This window comes from Pan paniscus, chromosome 12 (genome assembly GCF_029289425.2).
Source record: "Pan paniscus chromosome 12, NHGRI_mPanPan1-v2.0_pri, whole genome shotgun sequence".
Classification (NCBI taxonomy): Eukaryota; Metazoa; Chordata; class Mammalia; order Primates; family Hominidae; genus Pan; species Pan paniscus.
In genome coordinates, this window is record NC_073261.2 from 26,376,710 (window position 1) to 26,396,514 (window position 19,805).

A 19,805-nucleotide genomic window follows, 5' to 3' on the forward strand; every position below is an offset into this window, starting at 1 on the left:
TTTCCTCCAAATCTTGCAGGTTAGGTGAGTCACATACCTTTAAAAAAACGTAGAAGACAATGTGGAAAGTGGTAAATCTCCCAAGACTATCCCACTAAGCAAGTCCTGGTTAGTGGGACCAAATAGTTAAGAACATAGCTAAGGCAAAAAAAAAAAAAAAAAAAAGAGGACAGTTACCAACTTCTCTTCCACATTATATTCTAATAGTTGAAGTGGTAAACTAGATCGAGAGCAAGAATTTAAACTACCAACCACAAAAACCACTACATTCAGAATAGGCCCTCAATTTGGAGGTAACTGGGGGCACTAAGAGGAATCATTAAAAAATTAAGAAAGTCCTTAATATCTTAATAGGTAATGTGAAAAGCTGGCCTCTTGCATTAGAACTTCAAAAGAAAATATCAAAAACTGAAACATACACACCATCAACAAAATAACATCGGTCTGTACTGTTAACCTTATGCCTATGATTACAAATAACAAAGCCCAGGGAATTTTAATGAACATGCTTCTTCAGGCTTACCCAACTAAGAATGATAAACATGATACAATCTTTTGAAGCTTTTACAAACTGATGTAATTTATTTTCCTAAATTATCCTTTCTTTAAAAATAAAATCAAACAGACAGAAAAACTGTGTGATGTCCTAACGTGATCATCAAATCTCTCAAACTACAGAGATTTTATTACTTAAATTTTCCCAAGCGTGCCTAAGTAAATATGTACTTTTCCAACTAAGCTTTAATTATCTAAGTTCCTATTCTAGTTTGGTATTTAAAAGCAAAGCTTTCATCTCACAATTCTAAAAACTTTTCTAAATAAAATTACACTAGTAATAGTGAGATCTAGTTAAATATACTCCACTGGATTTACTGGCTTCAGTGGAAACTAACATATTTTGATAAACTAGTTAATTCTTTGGACTCTGCTATTTCCAAGAACTTCTGCGGTCATGTTACTACACAGATATACCATCAACCCCTGAGTTTTTTTATTTGCAAGTTCTGATGAAGCTACAGTGGAGAACTACTCGTTTCTTCCCCATCTTTAGGTAATAAATCACGTATGAGGAATTAAACTCGCTACAAAATTTAACTGCAAATATAACCAAATGCCAGACTGGGATGCCAAGAGAATATTTAAGAACTTATAAGGAGTTCTTAAATGCAAGCCAGCCACCTTCTGCATACCAACTGAGCTGCTAGCTTGACAGGAAGCAAGGCCTTAGCTGTAGGGGCACTGGCATGCCAGGACACTATGATTACTGTGTGTATTAAAGCTGGAACTATTTTTTTAAGAAAGGTAGCACGTGCTAACATGTACTCCTAATGTTAGATACTAATGGCTTGCAAAACAAAGACCTTTTCTGTAGGAAAGGAGGAGTGAGAAAATGGTTGTTATTTCTTTAAAATACACAGCAACTGCTGGAAAGTGCTTCAGAATAAAGGAGTTCACTGCCTTCCTTCTAAATTTCGGAACCAAGAAACACATAATGCATGCATGGCACAGTTTATTAATTTTTTACTGAGAAACTTTTATGTTTTCCTAGTGTTACAATTTAATATCAATACTAATCCCATTTCACACAGAGTTTTTTTTCTCTTGCTTCCCTTTGTTTTCAATGTCTTCTACTTCCACCGCCCCTCTAAAATTTAACTTTGAGATTTGAAGAAATCCCTTTGGGATTTTGTAGGAATGACAGAAATAAATGTTACTCTGTGTCCTCTTGGTGGAAGAAAGGCCAAAAGAAACTGCTGGTGCTCACACTAACATTTACCCTTAGTTGAGGAAGCAGACTTTCCAAAATCACAAAGTGACAACTGAGAGTCCAGGGGTAAAGGCTTTGAAAGGAAAGATGTAAGAAATTTTTTTAAATACCAGCTAAAAGACTCTGAGACAGGAAAGACCTGAATATCCTATCAGTACTGTTCAAATTACAAGTAGCAGAAAACTAATCAGGTTTTCTCCAGGACTCCATCTTGTTTAATATTTTTATTTTCTTTTACTCTTTATTTTTTTATTAAATAGAGATGGGGTCTTGCTATATTCCCAAGCTGATCTCAAACTCCTGGGCTTAAGTAAGCATCCCATCTCGACCTCCCAAAGTGGCTGGGATTACAGATGTAAGCCATCATGCCCAGACTATTTTTATTAAACTTAGACGAAGAACAAAGAAAACATGCTAACCAAATGTGTGAGTGTCATGAAAGTACAGAGGAACAGATAAACGATGCCAAATCATGATTCAATTTAAAAAAAAAAAAAGAGCACAAAACTATTGAGATAAAATGACACCACAATTAAGTAAGCTTCATTTTTCCTAAAAAGCAAATAAATACTAGATGGAAGAAAAGGTTGGCTTGTGAACAAAATGCAAAAAAAAATTTAGCTAGACCCAAAGTCTTGTATGAGCCAAAGATGTGATGATGCTCTAAATAGGAAAAGTAGTATTAAAACTTTTTGGCTGGGCACAGTGGCTCATGCCTGTAATTCCAGCACTTTGGGAGGCTGAGGCGGGTGGATTGCTTGAGCCCAGGAGTTAGAAACAAGCCTGGCCAACAATGGTGAAACCCCATCTCTACAAAACAAAAAATACAAAAATTAGCCTAGTATGCTGGTGCATGCCTGTAGACCCAGCTACTAGAGAGGTAGAGCCAGGAGGATCACTTGAGCCCAGGTGGCAGAGGGTGCAGTGAGCTGAGATTGCACCACTGCACTCCAGCCTGGGTGACACAGCAAAACCCTGTCTCCAAAACAAAACACCTTTTTGAGGGAGGAAGAAAATTATCCTTTTCTGAATCTGGATAATTCACTTAGAGTAAACTGACAAAATATGAGTGTACCCAGAAGAGAAGGACCCAGGGAGCACAGTCACACACATGAAGAGCAGCGGGGAGGGGCAGGGAAGAAATGCTGAGACTCTCAGTACCAACTCGGCTGCATGAGCTCAGCATTCTCCCCTTTTCCTCCTGGAACCATCCAAACAAAACAAGAAGAGAAAACAAAAACCTCATTTTCAGCAAAACCGGGAGACAAACTCCAAAAGAGTTGCAAGGACTTCCAAAGAAGATCCAGTTCACACAAGAGACAAGGAGGAGGCAGAGAAGCAAAGGAGGGCGATACCAGCAGCAGCAGTTATCAGAGAGCACCAAGGGAGATGGAGGGTGGGAGTGTACATATTTCTTAAAGATGAAGGACCTATGAAAGGCAAAAGCATCCTCCCTCACCTGCAAAAAGGGTGCAGAGACAGGAGTGTGTGGATAGCAGGAGAAATCCCCAACCCCAGTGGGCCTGGTTTTGTGGCATCTGCACTGTGTTTGCCCACAGCCTTTACTTTCTGGATCATGTTTTGCCAGTCTGCTGATAGATAACAGTTATCTCCTTTCAGTTTTAATATCTTATGAGTGAGGCTGACCATCTTTACTTACTTTATTCATAAAATAATCTCCGTTCCTCAAACAGTTCTGTCTAAATCCTTAATGCCAATAAAGGGCTACGAACCAATTATGGCTCAAATAGTCAGCCCTCTGTACCCACAGGTTCCACATCCACATGGATTCGACCAACCTTGGGTCAAAAAATATTTGAAAGCACTGCATCTGTACAGACTTTTTTGGTCATTATTCCCTAAATAATACAGTGTAACAGGTATTTGCATGGCATTTACACTGTACTTGGTATTAAGTAATCCAGAGATGATATAAAGTACAGTCATGTGTTGCTTAACAACAGGGATATGTTCCTAGAAATGCGTCGTTAGGTGATTTCTTCATTGTATGAACATCATATAGTGTGCACACACAAACCTAGATGGTACAGCCTATTACACACCTAGGCCATATGGTGTAGCCTATTGCTCCTAGGCTACAAACCTGCACAGCATGGTACTATACTGAATATGCTAAGTAACTGCAATACAATGGTAAGTAGTTGTGAATCTAAACACAAAAAAAGTACAGTAAAAACATGCTATAAAAGATTACAAATGCTATCTCACCATGAATAGAGCTTGAGGGGCTGGAGGTTGCTCTGGGTGAGTCAGTGAGTGAGTGGTGAGTGAATATGAAGACCTTGAACATTAGCGTACACTACTGTAGCCTTCATAAACACTGTGCATTCAGGCCATACTAAATTTATTTTAAAATGTTTTTCTTTCTTCAATATTAAATTAATCTTAATGTAATTTTTTCTTACTTTAACTTTTAAATTTTATTCTTTTGAGTTTAATACACAAACACTTCATATAAATCTGTACAAAATATTTTCTTTCTTTAAATTTCTGTCCTATAAACTTTTTCCTAATTAAAATGTTTTAGCTTTAAAAATGTTTTTGTTAAAAAGTGACACACAAACATACACATTAGCCTAGGCCTACACAAGGTCAGGTTCCTCAATATCACTATCTTCTCCCTCTACATCTTGTCCCATTGGAGGGTCTTCAAGGGCAAATAACACACATGGAGCTGTCAGCTGTCATCTCCTATGATCACAATGCCTTCTTCTGGAATCCTCCTGAAGGACCTGCCTAAGACTCTTTTGCAGTTAACTTGGTTTTTAATATGTAGAAGGAGTACACTCTAAAATAATGATTAAAAAGTATAATATAGTAAAAATACATAAACCCAGTAACATATACTGTATATAATTGTATGTGCTATACTTTTATACAACCAGCAGTGCAATACGTGAGTTTACACCAGCATCACCACAATCACGAGTAACAGGTTGCGCTACAACCCATTACACGTTACAATGGCTATGATGTCACTAGGCAACAGGAATTTTTCAGCTCCATGATAATCTTATGGGACCACCATCATACATGTACTCAGTTGTTGATCAAAACGTTGTTATGCAACATATGACTATATATGGAAGGGAGTGCATAGGTTATATGCAAATAGTAGGCCACTTTATATCAGGGGCTTGGGCATCTGCAGTTCTGGTATCCATGGGAAGTCCTAGAACCAAACCCCCAAATACGGGATCACTCTATTCCCAAATTACCTTCCTCAGACCTGGAGTGTAAATAAAGCTTAATTACCCAGGCTAGTAACAAGCAGCTAGCTGACCAAAAATCCAAACCAGTGGAATTCTACTCATGTGACTTTTCCCATTCCAACATTTTCTTTATCTTTCCTAATTAAGAAGCTCAAAGAGATGACCCTGAGTTTGAACTTACACTGAAAATCCATAATGGGCTAATTAAAACATGACAAGCACAAAATTCTTGTTTTCACAGACATTCACCAGCATCTACTTAGCTTATAAAACAAAATGACTTTAAAATTTCAGCTCTTCCCTGTGAGCATCGCTCACCTTCACCTTCTACCATCGCTCACCTTCACCACCTACCACATGCAGAGGCTGGATAATGGATACTCGTCTCACTAGTGACAGCCTGAAAGACATTTCCAGTGCCTGTGTTACAAATGAGTGCTAACTTGATCTGGTCCTTGGCACTTCAAGTTATAAACCACCAAAGTAGTCTATGCCACCTGCTTAAGGAAAGTGCAGGCCGGGATCAAAAAAAGATAGTGGAAAACACCACTTCAAGAAACAACTAGAAACAGCCAGAGTCTCAAAACTCAAGCATTCTAATATAGTAAGTACAGTCAATATGCAACTTGAACAGATCTCTGAACTCATTCAAGATTTATTACGTTCAAAGAACACTGAAAAAAGTCTTAACAAAAATACTACAAGGAATTTGCAAATTAGCTACAAAAACCATTATAAAAGCAGCGAAGTTGTCCCTACTACAGGGGAACGTATGTCCTGTTTTCTTCTAAAAGTCCTAGCTGAATATTTGCAGGCTCCTTAGTTCAGCAGGCACTGATTTTTCTAAACAAGCGGCAAATTATAAAGAGTTTTCAGAATCCAGACTACAAATACACAAAGTGTATGAAAGATTCCATGCCAAAGTGTGCTGTTAAATTAGTAGGATAATATTTAACAGCATGTGTTGCTACTTAATAGGTTAAATTCCACTGGATAATATCAATACAGGACTTTACTGTTGTTGGGCCATTTTTCTGGGGGAAAAAAGGTAAAACAACAATGTCTGTGAATTAAATAAAAACAGAAATGATAATGAATGAGAAATTTGGACCTGTGAGGTATGCAGCAGAAGCCAGTCAAGAAAAGAAAATCAAAAGACTCCTCTGATCCCCAAGTGAAATAGCCATGTTTTGGTCAATGATGAACTGCATATACAATGGTGGTCCCATAAAATTATAATATCATATTTTTACCATACTTTTTCTATGTTTACATATACAAATACTTACCGTTGTGTTACAACTGCCTACAGTATAAGGCACAGTAACATGCTGTACAGGTTTGTAGCCTGGAAGCAAGAGGCCACACCACATAGTCTAGGTGCGCAGTAGGCTGTACCATCTAGGTCTGTGTAGGTACACTCTATGATGTTCCCACAATGACGGATCACCTAATGATGCATTTCTCAGAATGTATCCCCGTCATTAAGCGACCCATGACTGTATAGGGAAATAATATATTTCTGTGCATTAAAAACGTGAAAGCTGTAAGGTAACCACATTACCAATGTTAGCAATATTAATGAGTTAAATGAGCAGGTGGTGTAAAATGTACTTCTCCACCAGAGGACACTACAACTTCCAGGTTCAAATTGTTTTCTGCATCCCTTACCGTGTGTGCGTGTGCGTTTGGTTTTTTTTTTATTTTATTTTTATTTTTTTGGCTTAAACCAGTAAAAATTTATTTTCTGACAGTTCTGGATGCTGGAACTCTGATATCAAGGTGTGAAGGCTCTAGGGAAGGGTCCTTCTTTGCCTCTTCCTAGCTTAGGTGGTTGCAGGCAATATTGGTCCTTCCTTGACTTGTAGACCATCATTCCCATCTTGCCTCCCTTGCCACGCGGCACTCTTCCCGTGTTTCCGCCTCTATGTCCAAATCTTATCTTTTTTTTTTTTTTTTTTTTACTTTAAGTTCTGGGATACATTGCAGAACATGGTTTGTTACATAGGTAAACGTGTGCCATGGTGTTTTGCTGCACCTGTCAACCCGTCACCTAGGTATTAAGCCCTGCATTAGCCATTTGTCCTCATCTGCATCCCCTACTCTTGAGTATACCTAAGGTTAAGGCATTTAGAAAAAAAAAAAAAACTTTCATGTGAAAAAGTCTGAAGTTTCAGAAAAATATGCACATACAAACTGGGACCCAGAGGCTGAGAGTAGAAAAGCAATCAGGTCAATCCTGAGCAAGCCAACTTAAACCATAATGCAAAAAGACTTCACAAAACTGGTCTGATGCCATCTTTGGGACACTTGCTCTGCATCTAACACAGTATGTTGATGAGTAACTGTGGGGCAGATCCTTAAAGTTTTCACAAGGAAGGAAAACATTTCTAAGGCCTCAAGGAATGTGAAGGCCTGCCAGTCCAAAGCATAAGCTTTCTTTCACAAGTTATGTAAACAGCTGTGCCAGGGGATAAGTATTACCCCAGGAAGCTACAGAGGATATTCCTCTCAGTGGCTAACTACCAGTGTAAATGCAGAAAGAGAAAAGACCGACCAACTTGGACATTTTCCTTTTGCTACCTCTTCTAGCCGTCGCCTCTGTTCTTTCTGCTGCTCAATCCGCTTCTGTCTCTCTGCCAGCAGTTGCCTTTTATATTCTTCCTGCTCCCGGAGCTGTTGCTCCTGTAGTAACTGTTGTCTCCGAAGAGCCTCGGAACGTTCCTTGTTCTCCTGCTGCAGTCTCAGGAAATCTCGACGAAGAGTAGACTCACCAGGCACGTTCACAATGGAACTGTTGGAAAAAGCAGGGCTTTCAGGGGTGTGCACCGATCACACTGTCCTATAAGTGAGACAATAGCACCAGCATACTATCCCATTTCTACATTCATTCTCTGAGTTCCTCTGACTCCAGGGAGACAACTAATACATCCACAGAAATGACTATATCTACAATTCAATAGTCCCATATCTTCTTTTATTAATTTAGTAAATATCTTAAAATGCTGTCCTAGATGTTTGCTTGACAAGACATTTCTATTTAGGATTCGCATAACAATTCAAACTCAGTAAAAGGAAAGGTTGAAATCACCTTCTTTGATTTCACTAGTCCTTTAACCACTTTTTTTTCTTCAGCAAACAGAACCATCAGACCACTCTTCAGTGTTTACACCATTCCTTTGTCTTCGTCTGGTCAACCACCAAGCCCTGTCATAATTCCCTCCCACTTTCCTATTTCCAGGTCAGCAGCTGAGCCCAAGCGGGTCCTACGAATTAGCCACTGCACAGATCAATTAAACACACCCTTCCTAGCTGACCTCCCCACCGAGTTACTTCTCCACTGCCACAGCATCCAGAGCAGCATGGCAAACGTATCTCCTTAAATTGCCTTTTTCGTCATACAGTGCTCCTCCTATTCAAAAACAATTACATTGCTCATGAAATCAGTTCAAATTCCTCTGAAATTCTTAGTCTAAAATGGATTAAAATCTCTCCTACATAAGAAGAAAGAGAGATTATGAAGTAGCTTCAATAAATTCGCTTCTCTCTGTTCCAAGTCCCATTCTCTGGCACACGGCTCCCCACAGGTCACTTGAGATGCCCTTCCACCCTCCCTTTGTTCACTTCATCAGCCACATACTGCAGCATGGACAACTGCCAGGCACACCCAACATCACAATCCAAAAATCCTCTATTCTCTGATTCATCAGTTATTATGAGGTTCATGTAACCCATCTGACTCCTTAACCTTCTGCTTTACTGAACTTTGGGGAGCCAGAGATAAACTAAAACACAGACCGTAAAATAAATCAGGACACACACAGTCCTGCTGGTCCATGGGCGGGGAAATTCTTTTTGTGTAGCCATGTTCTATATACCACAAGAAATGGTGTTCAATGGCACCTTCACCATCCATGGCTTCTGGAACAATAAATGCTGGGGCACTCTCCCCTGCCCAGGCCCACACATTTTTCAGTGACTGGAGAAGGGGACACAATACAACCCTTGGTAAAGAATCACTGGGTAAGAGGATCCAGGGAAGAAAAATGTTTACAGCAATCTGTCAGGAATAGAGAAGAATGGAGATAGTAAGATGCTGTCTAAGTAATTTAAGATTCTTTGTACCACACAGGAGTCTTCTGAAATCCTGGCACAACATAAAACTTAATCCCTTCATAAAGCAGGATACTGAACAGTGGCTTCGTGGTTACCTTGGCTCTCCTTCCTGTTCAGGCACTTCCTCCTCTTCTTCCTCACTCCCACTGTACTCATACTCAGTTTCATCTATGAAGAAAAGGACAAGATAAATGGGACAGTTCACAAGTCCTGACACACGCCTGTTCAGACAAGCATCTCCAGGAGCATCTTGGCAAAAAATAAACAAGTTCCCTGTGAAAACAGCAACTTGTATAGAGGATTTGGGGAGGAGGGGCAAGACACCACATTCTCATAGTGACAGCATCTATTCCCTGGTCAGCCTTACTCCCCACAGAAAAGCTGATTCCACGGCATTCGAGCCAACCTTGTATGGGGATGCACTGCTGAGGACGTGCAGGACCACGAGAGGGGATCAGAGCCCCTGACACACGAGAAAAGAACCCGAGGGCACTAGCAAATTCACCAAAATCCACTTTGATGGCAAAATTCAAAAAGATATGTAACTGCTGAAACTAAGGCAACCAAGAGAATTTATTTGGTGATTTTTTGCAATTAGGGATCCACGGAGAGTGCAGCAGAGAGAAAAGCCTGGGAGATGGACACAAAGTGAAACATTAACTAGGTACAGGAAAAATAAGCCAAATGTACCCACAAACAAACCTGGCAAAACCAAGGAAAACTAATTAAACCATATAGCAAAAGAATGAGACTAAAATTTGCTCTACTTAGGCCAGACTTCAAACAAACAAAAGTTTCAACATCAATAACTCATTTTCAGTTCTACAGGTTTTAGACAGTTTTCCCAAAAGGCCATTTATTGGTCCCTTCACTTAATGTCAATATCCAACTTTCAGTGAGCAGTTTCACTCCAGAAATCAATTAAAAAACCAGACAGGTTGAAGAGATTTAAAAGCAGTCTAGACACACACACCTCTATTTTTTTCAAAGATATACAAGATGAAAATCAGGCTGGGTGTGGTGGCTCCTGCCTGTAATCCCAGCACTTTGGGAGACTGAGGCGGGCAGATCACGAGATCAGGGGTTCAAGACCAGCCTGACCAACATGGTGAAAGCCTGTCTCTATTAAAAATACAAAAACCAGCCGGGTGTGGTGGTACATGCCTGTAATCCCAGCTACTCAACAGGCTGAGGCAGGACAATCACTTGAACCTGGGAGGCGGAGGCTGCAGTGAGCCAAGAACGCACCACTGTACTCCAGCCTGGGTGACAGAGCAAGACTCTGTCTCCAGAATAAAAAAAAAAAGATGAAAATCAGTTTCCTGGTTTTTAAGTGCCTGGACAATTAAAATATGGTTCCGTACAAATTTGTCAGTCTACACATATAAGCTCTTCTGTATGCTAGACCATCAAAGCTATTTTAATAGATTATGCTAGCTTCAAAGGGAAATTCCAGCTTAAATAATCTTCAGAATCCTTAAAATAGGTACTCTGCTATGTTTATAATTTCACACTACAAATTACTAATTATTGACAAGAGGCTAATGGTATCTGGAAGGTAAACCCAAAAAGAAAATGAAGAGTTCACTGTGACTTGAAGACAAAGGAAGGGAAGGTGCTCTGCTGTTTCCATCTGCAAAATGTGGGTGATGAGGAAAACGTGAGATGATCCAAGGTATCTGGCAAATGTTCCATGAACATTAGCTATTATTACTAAGTCAAGTCATGGGAAAATGATCCAATATGCAAATAATTTTTTTCCTGAACAGCGCTTCCATGTCAATTGAGAGTTAAGGAAAAAAAGTCTTGTTTTCAAACTTTGGTTAACTGTGTTACAAGTGCATAGCTTAATGTACAAAGCCTAATTACTTTTATAACTAAGTATATCAGAAGGAAAAAGGTTATTTTGAACATCAATGATGACTTAACTATGAATACCAGTACAGGCAGAAAGGCCTCCAGACTTTGACCAATTCTTTTACCGCCTTGAACCCACTCTTCTTAGTTTCTTCTCTGACCTTGAAATTTGAACCAAAAAGTAATAGGATACCACTTAACCAAGTGTTGTTCTATAAAGTTATTATAAGGACCCACAAAAGAGAAGGATCAATGTGAGCTAGCAGCCTCAGAGAAGATGGTTTAGTAAAGATGGTGACGCTGTTTGAACTGCACCTCGCTGGACAGAAGGAAAACGGAAACATTCCAGGAAGGTGGGCAAAGTATGTGCAAAGACATAAAACAAAGATACTGGGAACAGAAAAGAACCTTCATTATTTAGCACAAGAGCATGCCTGTGTTGTGCATGCTACTTAAAGCAAAGTCATCTGACTATGCATGTGGCCCATGCTACCACACCACTTGTAATAGAGTAGAGCAGTAAAAATCCCCTGAGCGGGGGGTTCTTGGGCAGGAGAATTATACAGAAACACACTGATGGTGATGCTCACAGCAGATGCTCAATACACCCCAGTGAAATATACCATGAACACATCCGTAAGGAAGTAAAATGGGCAGCAACAATGATGTGACCCTCGGGAACAAGAAAAGCATCCCATCGCAATGCTGATCTATTTGCTGTAAGCTTGGTGACACAACACAAAGCTCCAGCCAACTCCACCTGGAGCCAGACTGGACCCCAGGCCTAAGCACTGAACAGCAAGCAGAGAAAGCATGCAAGCACTGGCCAAGTGAGCACTCTCACAGCTGGGAAGGGAGGGACCTACTCTAGTTGGCAAGAAACTAAACATAAAAATTTTAAAGGATGAAAACAAAAACAGGCTTAGTACCTTTCTCGCCTCTCTTCTTCCTGGTACGATCTATATGATCCTTAAGCTGGATTCTAACTTGCCTTTCATTTGGCTGATCCCTTATAAAAGGATGTTTCAAAAGCTGCTCTGTAGAGGGCCGCTGCATGTAATTCTTCACCAGGCACCCTTCTATAAAACTAAAAAATTTCTTCGACCTGTAAGAAGTGAAAAAGATCATCAAATTTCCACCACAAAGAGTAAAGATCGAAAATATCAGTAACTTACAAGCCTCAACATAAAGAAGAGCTTCAGAATTCACTGTGAACATTCTGCAAATGCATAGGAATAATGTATGAAACATAAATAGGAACTCAGGACTGTTGAGGATCCGGAGCATTAATTTAGCACAGTTTAAGTGGTGCATCCTATCACTAACAACGCACCACAAATAGGGAGCTAACAAGGAGGTCAGATTTAAATGAACTGGGTTTAAATCTAATATTGCACATTAATCACTTAATTAACAGGAGTGGTGGCAGCAAGGGGGTAAAGGGAGGTCTTTGATAAAATGAAGGCAGACAGGACAGATGTCTGGTACCTAGAAGACAAGGACAGACAATGAGATAAGAAAAGGAGCAGAATCCATGATGAAATGCTGGGTCTCTTGAACCTGTTAATTTGACATTTCAACCGGAGTTCCAAACTGGTTGATTTGTCAGTTCCCTCTGTTTAACCTACAAAGGTGAAAATTACAGTTGTTGGTTCTTTTGGAGGGATGGGGGGAAGAGATTAATCTGTCACCTACATTTGCCATACTAGCCACTTTTACTTCTTCCTGTTTCTCCATGCCCAGCTCATGAGGACCATGGCCCTAGCCTTGGTCAAGACACTCTTACCTATCACCTATCCTATTTTTTGAGACTCATCTCAAGAATCACCACTTCTGGTAAATCTTCCTGGCAACACTCTGTCCTATGTGTCCCCAAGTTAGGAGCCTTTCTTCTGGGGTTATCTGCTTTTAACAGACTGCATGCTTTATGTTTCTGTCCCGCTGAAAGGTTGAAATGGTACACGTCAAAAACTGGTTCCTACATCTCAACCTGTAGGCAATGCTCAACACTAGGCATGCATGCCACAATAGGTATGGAATAAATTTTTGTTGAATGAATGAGGTATTCTTTGGTCTTTAAAAATGTGAGTTAGAAAATTAGTTCACTCTTTCCACTTCACTGCTTTTAAGAATCACTTCTATTGTCTGGTATTTCCATTAAAACTTACTTTTTTTCAATTCAACAAATATTTACGTATCAACTATTTGCATTTGTTTATGTCAGGTTCTATAACACATACACATGGGAAATAAAGTGGAGAAATTTAGGTATACACAACAGCGGACATATATCAAACTTACAGAGGAAGAAAAAACCTGTTACAGTGGACTGGACAAGAAGAAAAAGTGGGATACTTGATATTCATAAGGTAGGACAGAGAAGACAACATTCCAGAGTGAAGGAATGATATGAACAAAAGTAGGGAAGTGTTAGAGAATAATGAGTTATTTTCTGAGGCTAGTATGAAAAGTGAAAAAGAATGGAAAAATAGGTTAGGGTCAGCTCAGAGAAAAGCCCTTAAAGTCATTCAAAGTAGCTGTTACTTTATTCTATGTTTAATGAGGAACATGGAAGATTCTACACAGTATAGTGAAATGCTTTAACACAGAGATAGTTCTAAGACCCAATGTCCATAAAGATCATTTTGGGGAGTTTATTGAAGATACAAATACCTGAGTCACTCCCCAGACCAGAAACTTTGAGGTTGGAGCCATCAGTTAAAAGATTCCAAAAGGATTCCTAAGCATTGTGTCCACAGACTAACATCTCGGAATCAATGATCTACAACGTATTTCCTAAAGTCAAGAATCAAGTTCTGCTGGCAGAAGGACACTGATCATCTTTTGAAAGCTATTTCTCAAAAAAACAGCAGAATTTACATCGGGTAGACAGTGGACAGCAATCACAAAGGAAGAAGGACTTTACGTCCATAATTATCTCATCATTTTAGAACACTTGGGTAACATTAGAACAGGGATATAAATGGATGAAATATGCCATCTAACCCAGTTTAAAGAAAGTTTGGTGTAAGAAAAGAATACAGGAAGCATTCATTGCTGTCTACCACTGTATCTTTGTATCACTATATGTTGGACACAGTGGTTAATACAGAACTGTAGCTAATGGGCAGAAAAATCAGAGTATGAGGTACCCTGAAGACAGCATTAACTTAGCAATCCTTCCAGTATAGACTTCTGTCAACAAAATCTGAGAGAGATAAAGAAAAGGGGGAAATGAGTACTACTTAATTAAAGCATGAACTGGGTAGAGTTACTCCAGCTCCACAGCTGATTCCTTGGTGCCATCAGCTATACACTGATGGTTTCCCTAGGCGTGGCCACCCGTGGATGTCCAGTTATTATGTCTTAATACAGAAGACTGACTGGGGCTAAAATCCTTACAACTCTGTGGCAATAAAAACCATTCTAAACACGGGGTAAATGGAATTAGACAGCCACATGGAGACAAATGTGGTTAAAGACTGTATAAAAAATGAGAAAAATCCTGCCAGCAGAAGACAGAGGGCAAAGAACAGTGAAATGTGTTGGGGGCAAGGACAGTGAGCTACAGGGAGAAGCATGAAGAAAACTGGTATGAAGATGGGTGTCAGCGTGCAACAATATAGGGGAAAGAGAACTGCAAATCACCAGCAGGTGAGTAAACAAGAAAAAAAGCATAAACAGGAACAGCTGAAAGGCCAAACTCAGAATGGAAGCTTAACTCTGAGATGTCCTGCATATTTCAGAAGGAGAGTCAAGAACCTAAGAGGAGGCAGCATCAATTGGAAAACTAGGAAGAACTGTTTCAAAAAAAAAAAAAAAAAAAGCCATATAGTAGGTGGAAATCAATGAGCCCAGAAGAACACAAAAAGGAGAGAAGACCATGCATGAAGAGCCAGAGTACAGACCAGAACAAACAAGAAAGGACCCAGAAAGAAATTCAGGAGGGAAAGAGGGGGCAAAATTCTCAGGAGAACCCGAAACACTGCTCTCTTTCTTCAAGATTTTACAACTAACCCAACAGCATGTTCCCACAATGCTGCAATCCTAACAGCTTTTCTCAGGGAAAGTCATCCTCCTCTCTCTCTGCGGGTATCAGTACTGTTTGACAAATGTATGAGAGTTACAAGGAGAAGGAAAAGTGACAGCCTAAGAATATAAAACCATTCTGTTTAATATGCTATTCTGCGATTAAAGCTGGTATGTCTAACTTCAATTTAAAAAATAATAATTACAGTAAAAGTCTCCATTAATTTTAAAATCCTACTACATGTGAGGAAATGCAAGTCAACACAGCTTTCTTTCGTTCTTTTTTTTTTGAGACAGAGTTTCGCTCTTGTTGCCCAGGCTGGAGTGCAATGGCGTGATCTCGGCTCACCACAACCTCCGCCTTCCGGGTTCCAGCGATTCTCCTGCCTCAGCCTCCCGAGTAGCTGGGATTACAGGCATGTGCCACCACGCCCGGCTAATTTTGTATTGTTTTTTAGTAGAGACGGGGTTTCTCCATGTTGGTCAGGCTGGTCTTGAACTCCTGACCTCAGGTGATCCTCCCGCCTTGGCCTCCCAAAACGCTGGGATTACAGGTGCGAGCCACCGCGCCCGGTCGCTTTCTTTCTTTAATGGAAAGATGTTTAGAAGTATATTACACTTAAAAGAATGCCTAAATACTAAAATGGAACATTTGTCTTTAGACATGTTATAGTTTTTCATGTGGTCATTTGTCACCGTTTTGTAATTCAGAGAGAATTTAACAAGAAAAATCTCATTTAAAAAAAATCAACGCATCTTTTAATTGGTGTTTTGGAGAACTGGCTCTTGTGTTCCCCAGAATTAGAAGGGCCAGAATTTTATCTCAGAGGAAAGTATAACTAAAAAGAAGCAATTTAAAAAAAAAGGGAAAAGAACAACAAAAAACCATATATAGCTTACCATTTTTTTGACTTCAGCCGGGGAGGAGGGTTTCTGGGAATGAGAAACAGTGCTCTCATTGGATGCATGTCACAGAGAGCTGGGGAGAGGAGACGGTCGTGTCAGTATGGCACTTATTTCACTCATTCTTGATTTCTAGGGTTCAGTCATAAATAACATGAAATGCTCTGGCCCATCGTCTGACTGACAGGCTTCATACCAAGCAGTCTAGACATCTAGTTATGAACTCCAGGGCATACCTTGAATTTCCCATTTAAAAATAGCAAAGTGGGAGGACAAGAGCAACAAGAAGAATATACATTTTCAAAAAGACATTGGAAAGTTTTCATAAATCTAAGTCTTATAGGAACTAACACCTAAGTTGTTAAACTATCTGTTAGATTACAACGAAAATGGTTGTATTTTCATAGGGTTGTTGTCAAGATTAAATAAGATATGGCTTGCAAAGGCCTTCACACAATGCCTGGAACAGAATGAGCACAGTTAGGCCCTCCAGAAATGCTGTTTGTTGTTATAGCTAAAAATACTAGAAAGAGCAAAAATTGAGCATGAAATGGATTTAATTCTGTGCAATTACTCTTTGTACTCCTATGACTCACCCAATAAAGGTGTGTTAGGCACACATGTAGGCATTACTACATCACCATATGCAATGGGCATTTTCATGTGTTTCTTTACCTTCAGAAGACCCTTACAAGGCATCTGGGCAATGAGGAGAGGCAGACAATACTATTCCCCTTGTGAACAAAAACTGAGAGAAAGGATGAGGTGGTACTTCCCTGCCTTACTTTCTTAGAGGGAAGCACAGGGGAATGTATGGTGTTTGAGGCAGATCTCTATTTCTATACTGAAAACTAATTTTTAGCTGTCAATAATTATTTTCATTCATTCAACAAATATTTATTCAGCAGCAACTATGTGCCGTGCCAGACAGTTATACATTCTTTGTGTATACCTTTTTTAATGGGGACCAGCAGAAAATGCAGTGTTTTTTTTCCTTTGTTCTCTGCAATTCTACCTCATCCGTGATCAAAAATGAATTATATGAAGTTCTCATTAATCCAATGGAGAAGCAAACACTCACAAAATTTCAGTTAACACGCACAAAAAATTATTCTATCAATAAAGTTTTGCCTCCATTTGTAAAGTCAAAACTTAATACTAAAATTTCATGTGTTAGGACTAGTTTCACTGAATTACTCAATTTAAAATGTAAAAAGAAAACTTACTACTTATTATCTGATCTCAACACTACTTCAGGTCACACATGTGAGTACAACTTAAATAAAAGAAAATGTAGCCTATAGGCCTCCTAGAGATATTCAAAAGGAATAGTAATAGTGGTTGCCAAGAATTCCTTCTACATCTAAAACTTGACTATATTTATGTTGCCTTCATCTAAACAGTCCACCAGAAATGCCTTTATCCATGGAGCTGAGCTGTTCTTTTTGAAGTCTTGGGAGGGGTTTAAGTCACATGTAACAAGTGAGCTAAAAAGAAAAGAAAGTTACTTACGGGGAGCACCTTCTGCCATCTCAATGGCTGTAATGCCACAAGACCAAAGATCACTCTGCAAAAATAAAACAGTACGTTATAGATACTGGAGTAGATACAAAGCCACTAACTTACATGTCTGGGTATTCACACAACTTTGCTATATAAACCAAAAGGAAATTTGCCAGAAAATTAAAAGTACAAGCACATTTGTAGAACTTACGGAGCGGAGGGGAGGGGAGGGGAGGAAGGGAGGGATGGAGGGATGGAGGGATGGCGGGATGGAGGGATGGAGGGATGGAGGGAGGGAGGGAGGGAGGGGAGGGAGGGGAGGGAGGGAAGGAAAGGAAGGAAAGGAAGGAAGGAGAAAATTGATTTAATTAAAACCACTCACATCTACGAATGAACCAGAGCTGGTCCACTTAAAAGCATCTCTCTGAATTGTCTACTGTGAACTACTGTATGTTTCTTCATTTCTTCATAAGCATTTAATACTTTAGACTTCTGGCCCAGATTTATGTTTATTGTTAGTAACTCAAATTTAATTAAGATTTTAAAGTTTAAAGGGCAGAAACCATTTTTTACAAAGTGTTCACCACTGAATTCATAAAACCTAATGTGGTTCACTAATTGAAATCATGCCACTAAGCATCCCACCCTACCTGCAAACCAAACAAGTCAGCTGGTTTTCTGTACATGGAATCTTTTTTCTGATTCCCCTGAAATACTAAATATAAAATTTGAATTAAACTTTACTTTCTACTCAAATATAAGTTCCATGAAAGCAGGCATTTTTGCCAGTTTTATTTACTTTTGTAATGGCGGGTACTCACTAAACACTGCCTGATATACTAAAGTCTTATCAGATGATATTTCTTTTTTTTTTTTTTTTTTTTTTTGAGACGGAGTCTCATTCTGTCGCCCAGGCTGGAATGCAGTGGCGCAATCTCAGCTCACTGCAAGCTCCACCTCCCGGGTTCACGCCATTCTCCTGCCTCAGCCTCCTGAGTAGCTGGGACTATAGGCGCCCGCCACCATGCCCGGCTAATTTTTTGTATTTTTAGGAAAGACGGGGTTTCACCGTGTTAGCCAGGATGGTCTCGATCTCTTGACCTCGTGATCCACCCGCCTCGGCCTCCCAAAGTGCTGGGATTACAGGCGTGAGCCACCATGCCCGGCCATCAGATGATATTTCTTAAAATCCAAAAAAAAGGATTTTTGAAAAGTAGATGAGGATAGTTATTATCATTACTATGTATTTGTTTATATGCTATCTTAACCAAGGAATTAAAGTTGCTCAATTTAAAGGTTTTCTAAATAATCTACACTTACATTACAAAGTTCAGACACATATATCCGAATACAACAAAAAGGAGAGACCTATCATTCCTCCCTTATTTTCATTAAGCTTTCTATACTATCAGGGTACACAAAGGGGCTCATTACCCTAACCCAGTGGCCACTCCTGGCAACATGAGTGGGGGATGAACAGTTCTGCATGTCCCCTGCTGTGAAGCAACATGAAGCACCTCTACCTCCACCTCCCCAGCAGTGATTTTGCTAAGAAGGTTTTCCTTGATACAAACTACACCTTTCCAGTTTACAGGAAACAAACTAAATGACATAAAGAAGTAATGAGACAAATCTAGAGGGTAGAACATTAGACAACAGGCCCAGGCTCTTCAGAAAGTCAGTTTTATGGAAAAACAAAAACAAAAACATCAGGTGGGGGTGGAGGGATCTAGATTAAAAGAGACTAAATAACCAAATACATTGCCTTGTTCTGCATACCAGTCAGGTCTAATTACCAACTTTGTATTAATTATTTGTATTTACTTAGGTATAATAATTATTTGAGGAATGCCGGAAAACATTTTCAAATTTTAGAGACAAGTAACGACATAGTGAAGAGTGGGAAGTCACAAAGTCGGTTATCTATTTTAAGATACTTCAGTATATAAAAAATAAAACATTCTGCACTACAGTCTTAAGTCTCATTAATTGGATATTTGTAATAAATACTAAAATACACGGGAAACTGTTAAGACATGAATTCCATTTTGCATATCATTAACGGGTATATTAACTAGTCTGGCTCATCTAATTAAGGCATGGATTTTTAAAAATAGTTTTTGTAAACATAGTAACCTGAGTTTGATATCAAATATGGGTTTACATCTAGATTTTTTTTAAAGTGTGTTACTGACTCAAGTCCCTAGAGGTCACTCTAATAATTTAAATAAATTTGTGTACCAAATAAAAGCTGTAAAGCGGTTTAACAAGAATATAAAATTTCACTCAACTGAAGCTATTACTTTATATTGGCAATATTTTTAAAAGAATAAATATTTGATTCTAATATATTCTTCAAGTTAAAAAATGGATAGCAAATAGGGACAAAAAGTTCT

General features: G+C 39.2%; 1 protein-coding gene across 50 annotated transcripts in view; it reads right to left on the reverse strand.

Annotated features, from left to right (window-relative positions):
- MAP4K4 (mitogen-activated protein kinase kinase kinase kinase 4) overlaps nt 1–19,805 on the reverse strand; it is a 193,558-nt gene that overhangs the window by 39,614 nt on the left and 134,139 nt on the right. For all 50 annotated transcript variants that reach the window (XM_055107573.3, XM_055107561.3, XM_055107560.3 and 47 more), the window contains 5 exons: nt 17,419–17,473; nt 15,904–15,982; nt 11,904–12,079; nt 9,213–9,285; nt 7,585–7,795 (listed from right to left, as the gene is read on the reverse strand). In XM_055107573.3, the coding sequence (XP_054963548.1) occupies nt 7,585–7,795; nt 9,213–9,285; nt 11,904–12,079; nt 15,904–15,982; nt 17,419–17,473 (594 nt within the window). The remainder of the gene's footprint in view (nt 1–7,584; nt 7,796–9,212; nt 9,286–11,903; nt 12,080–15,903; nt 15,983–17,418; nt 17,474–19,805) is intronic.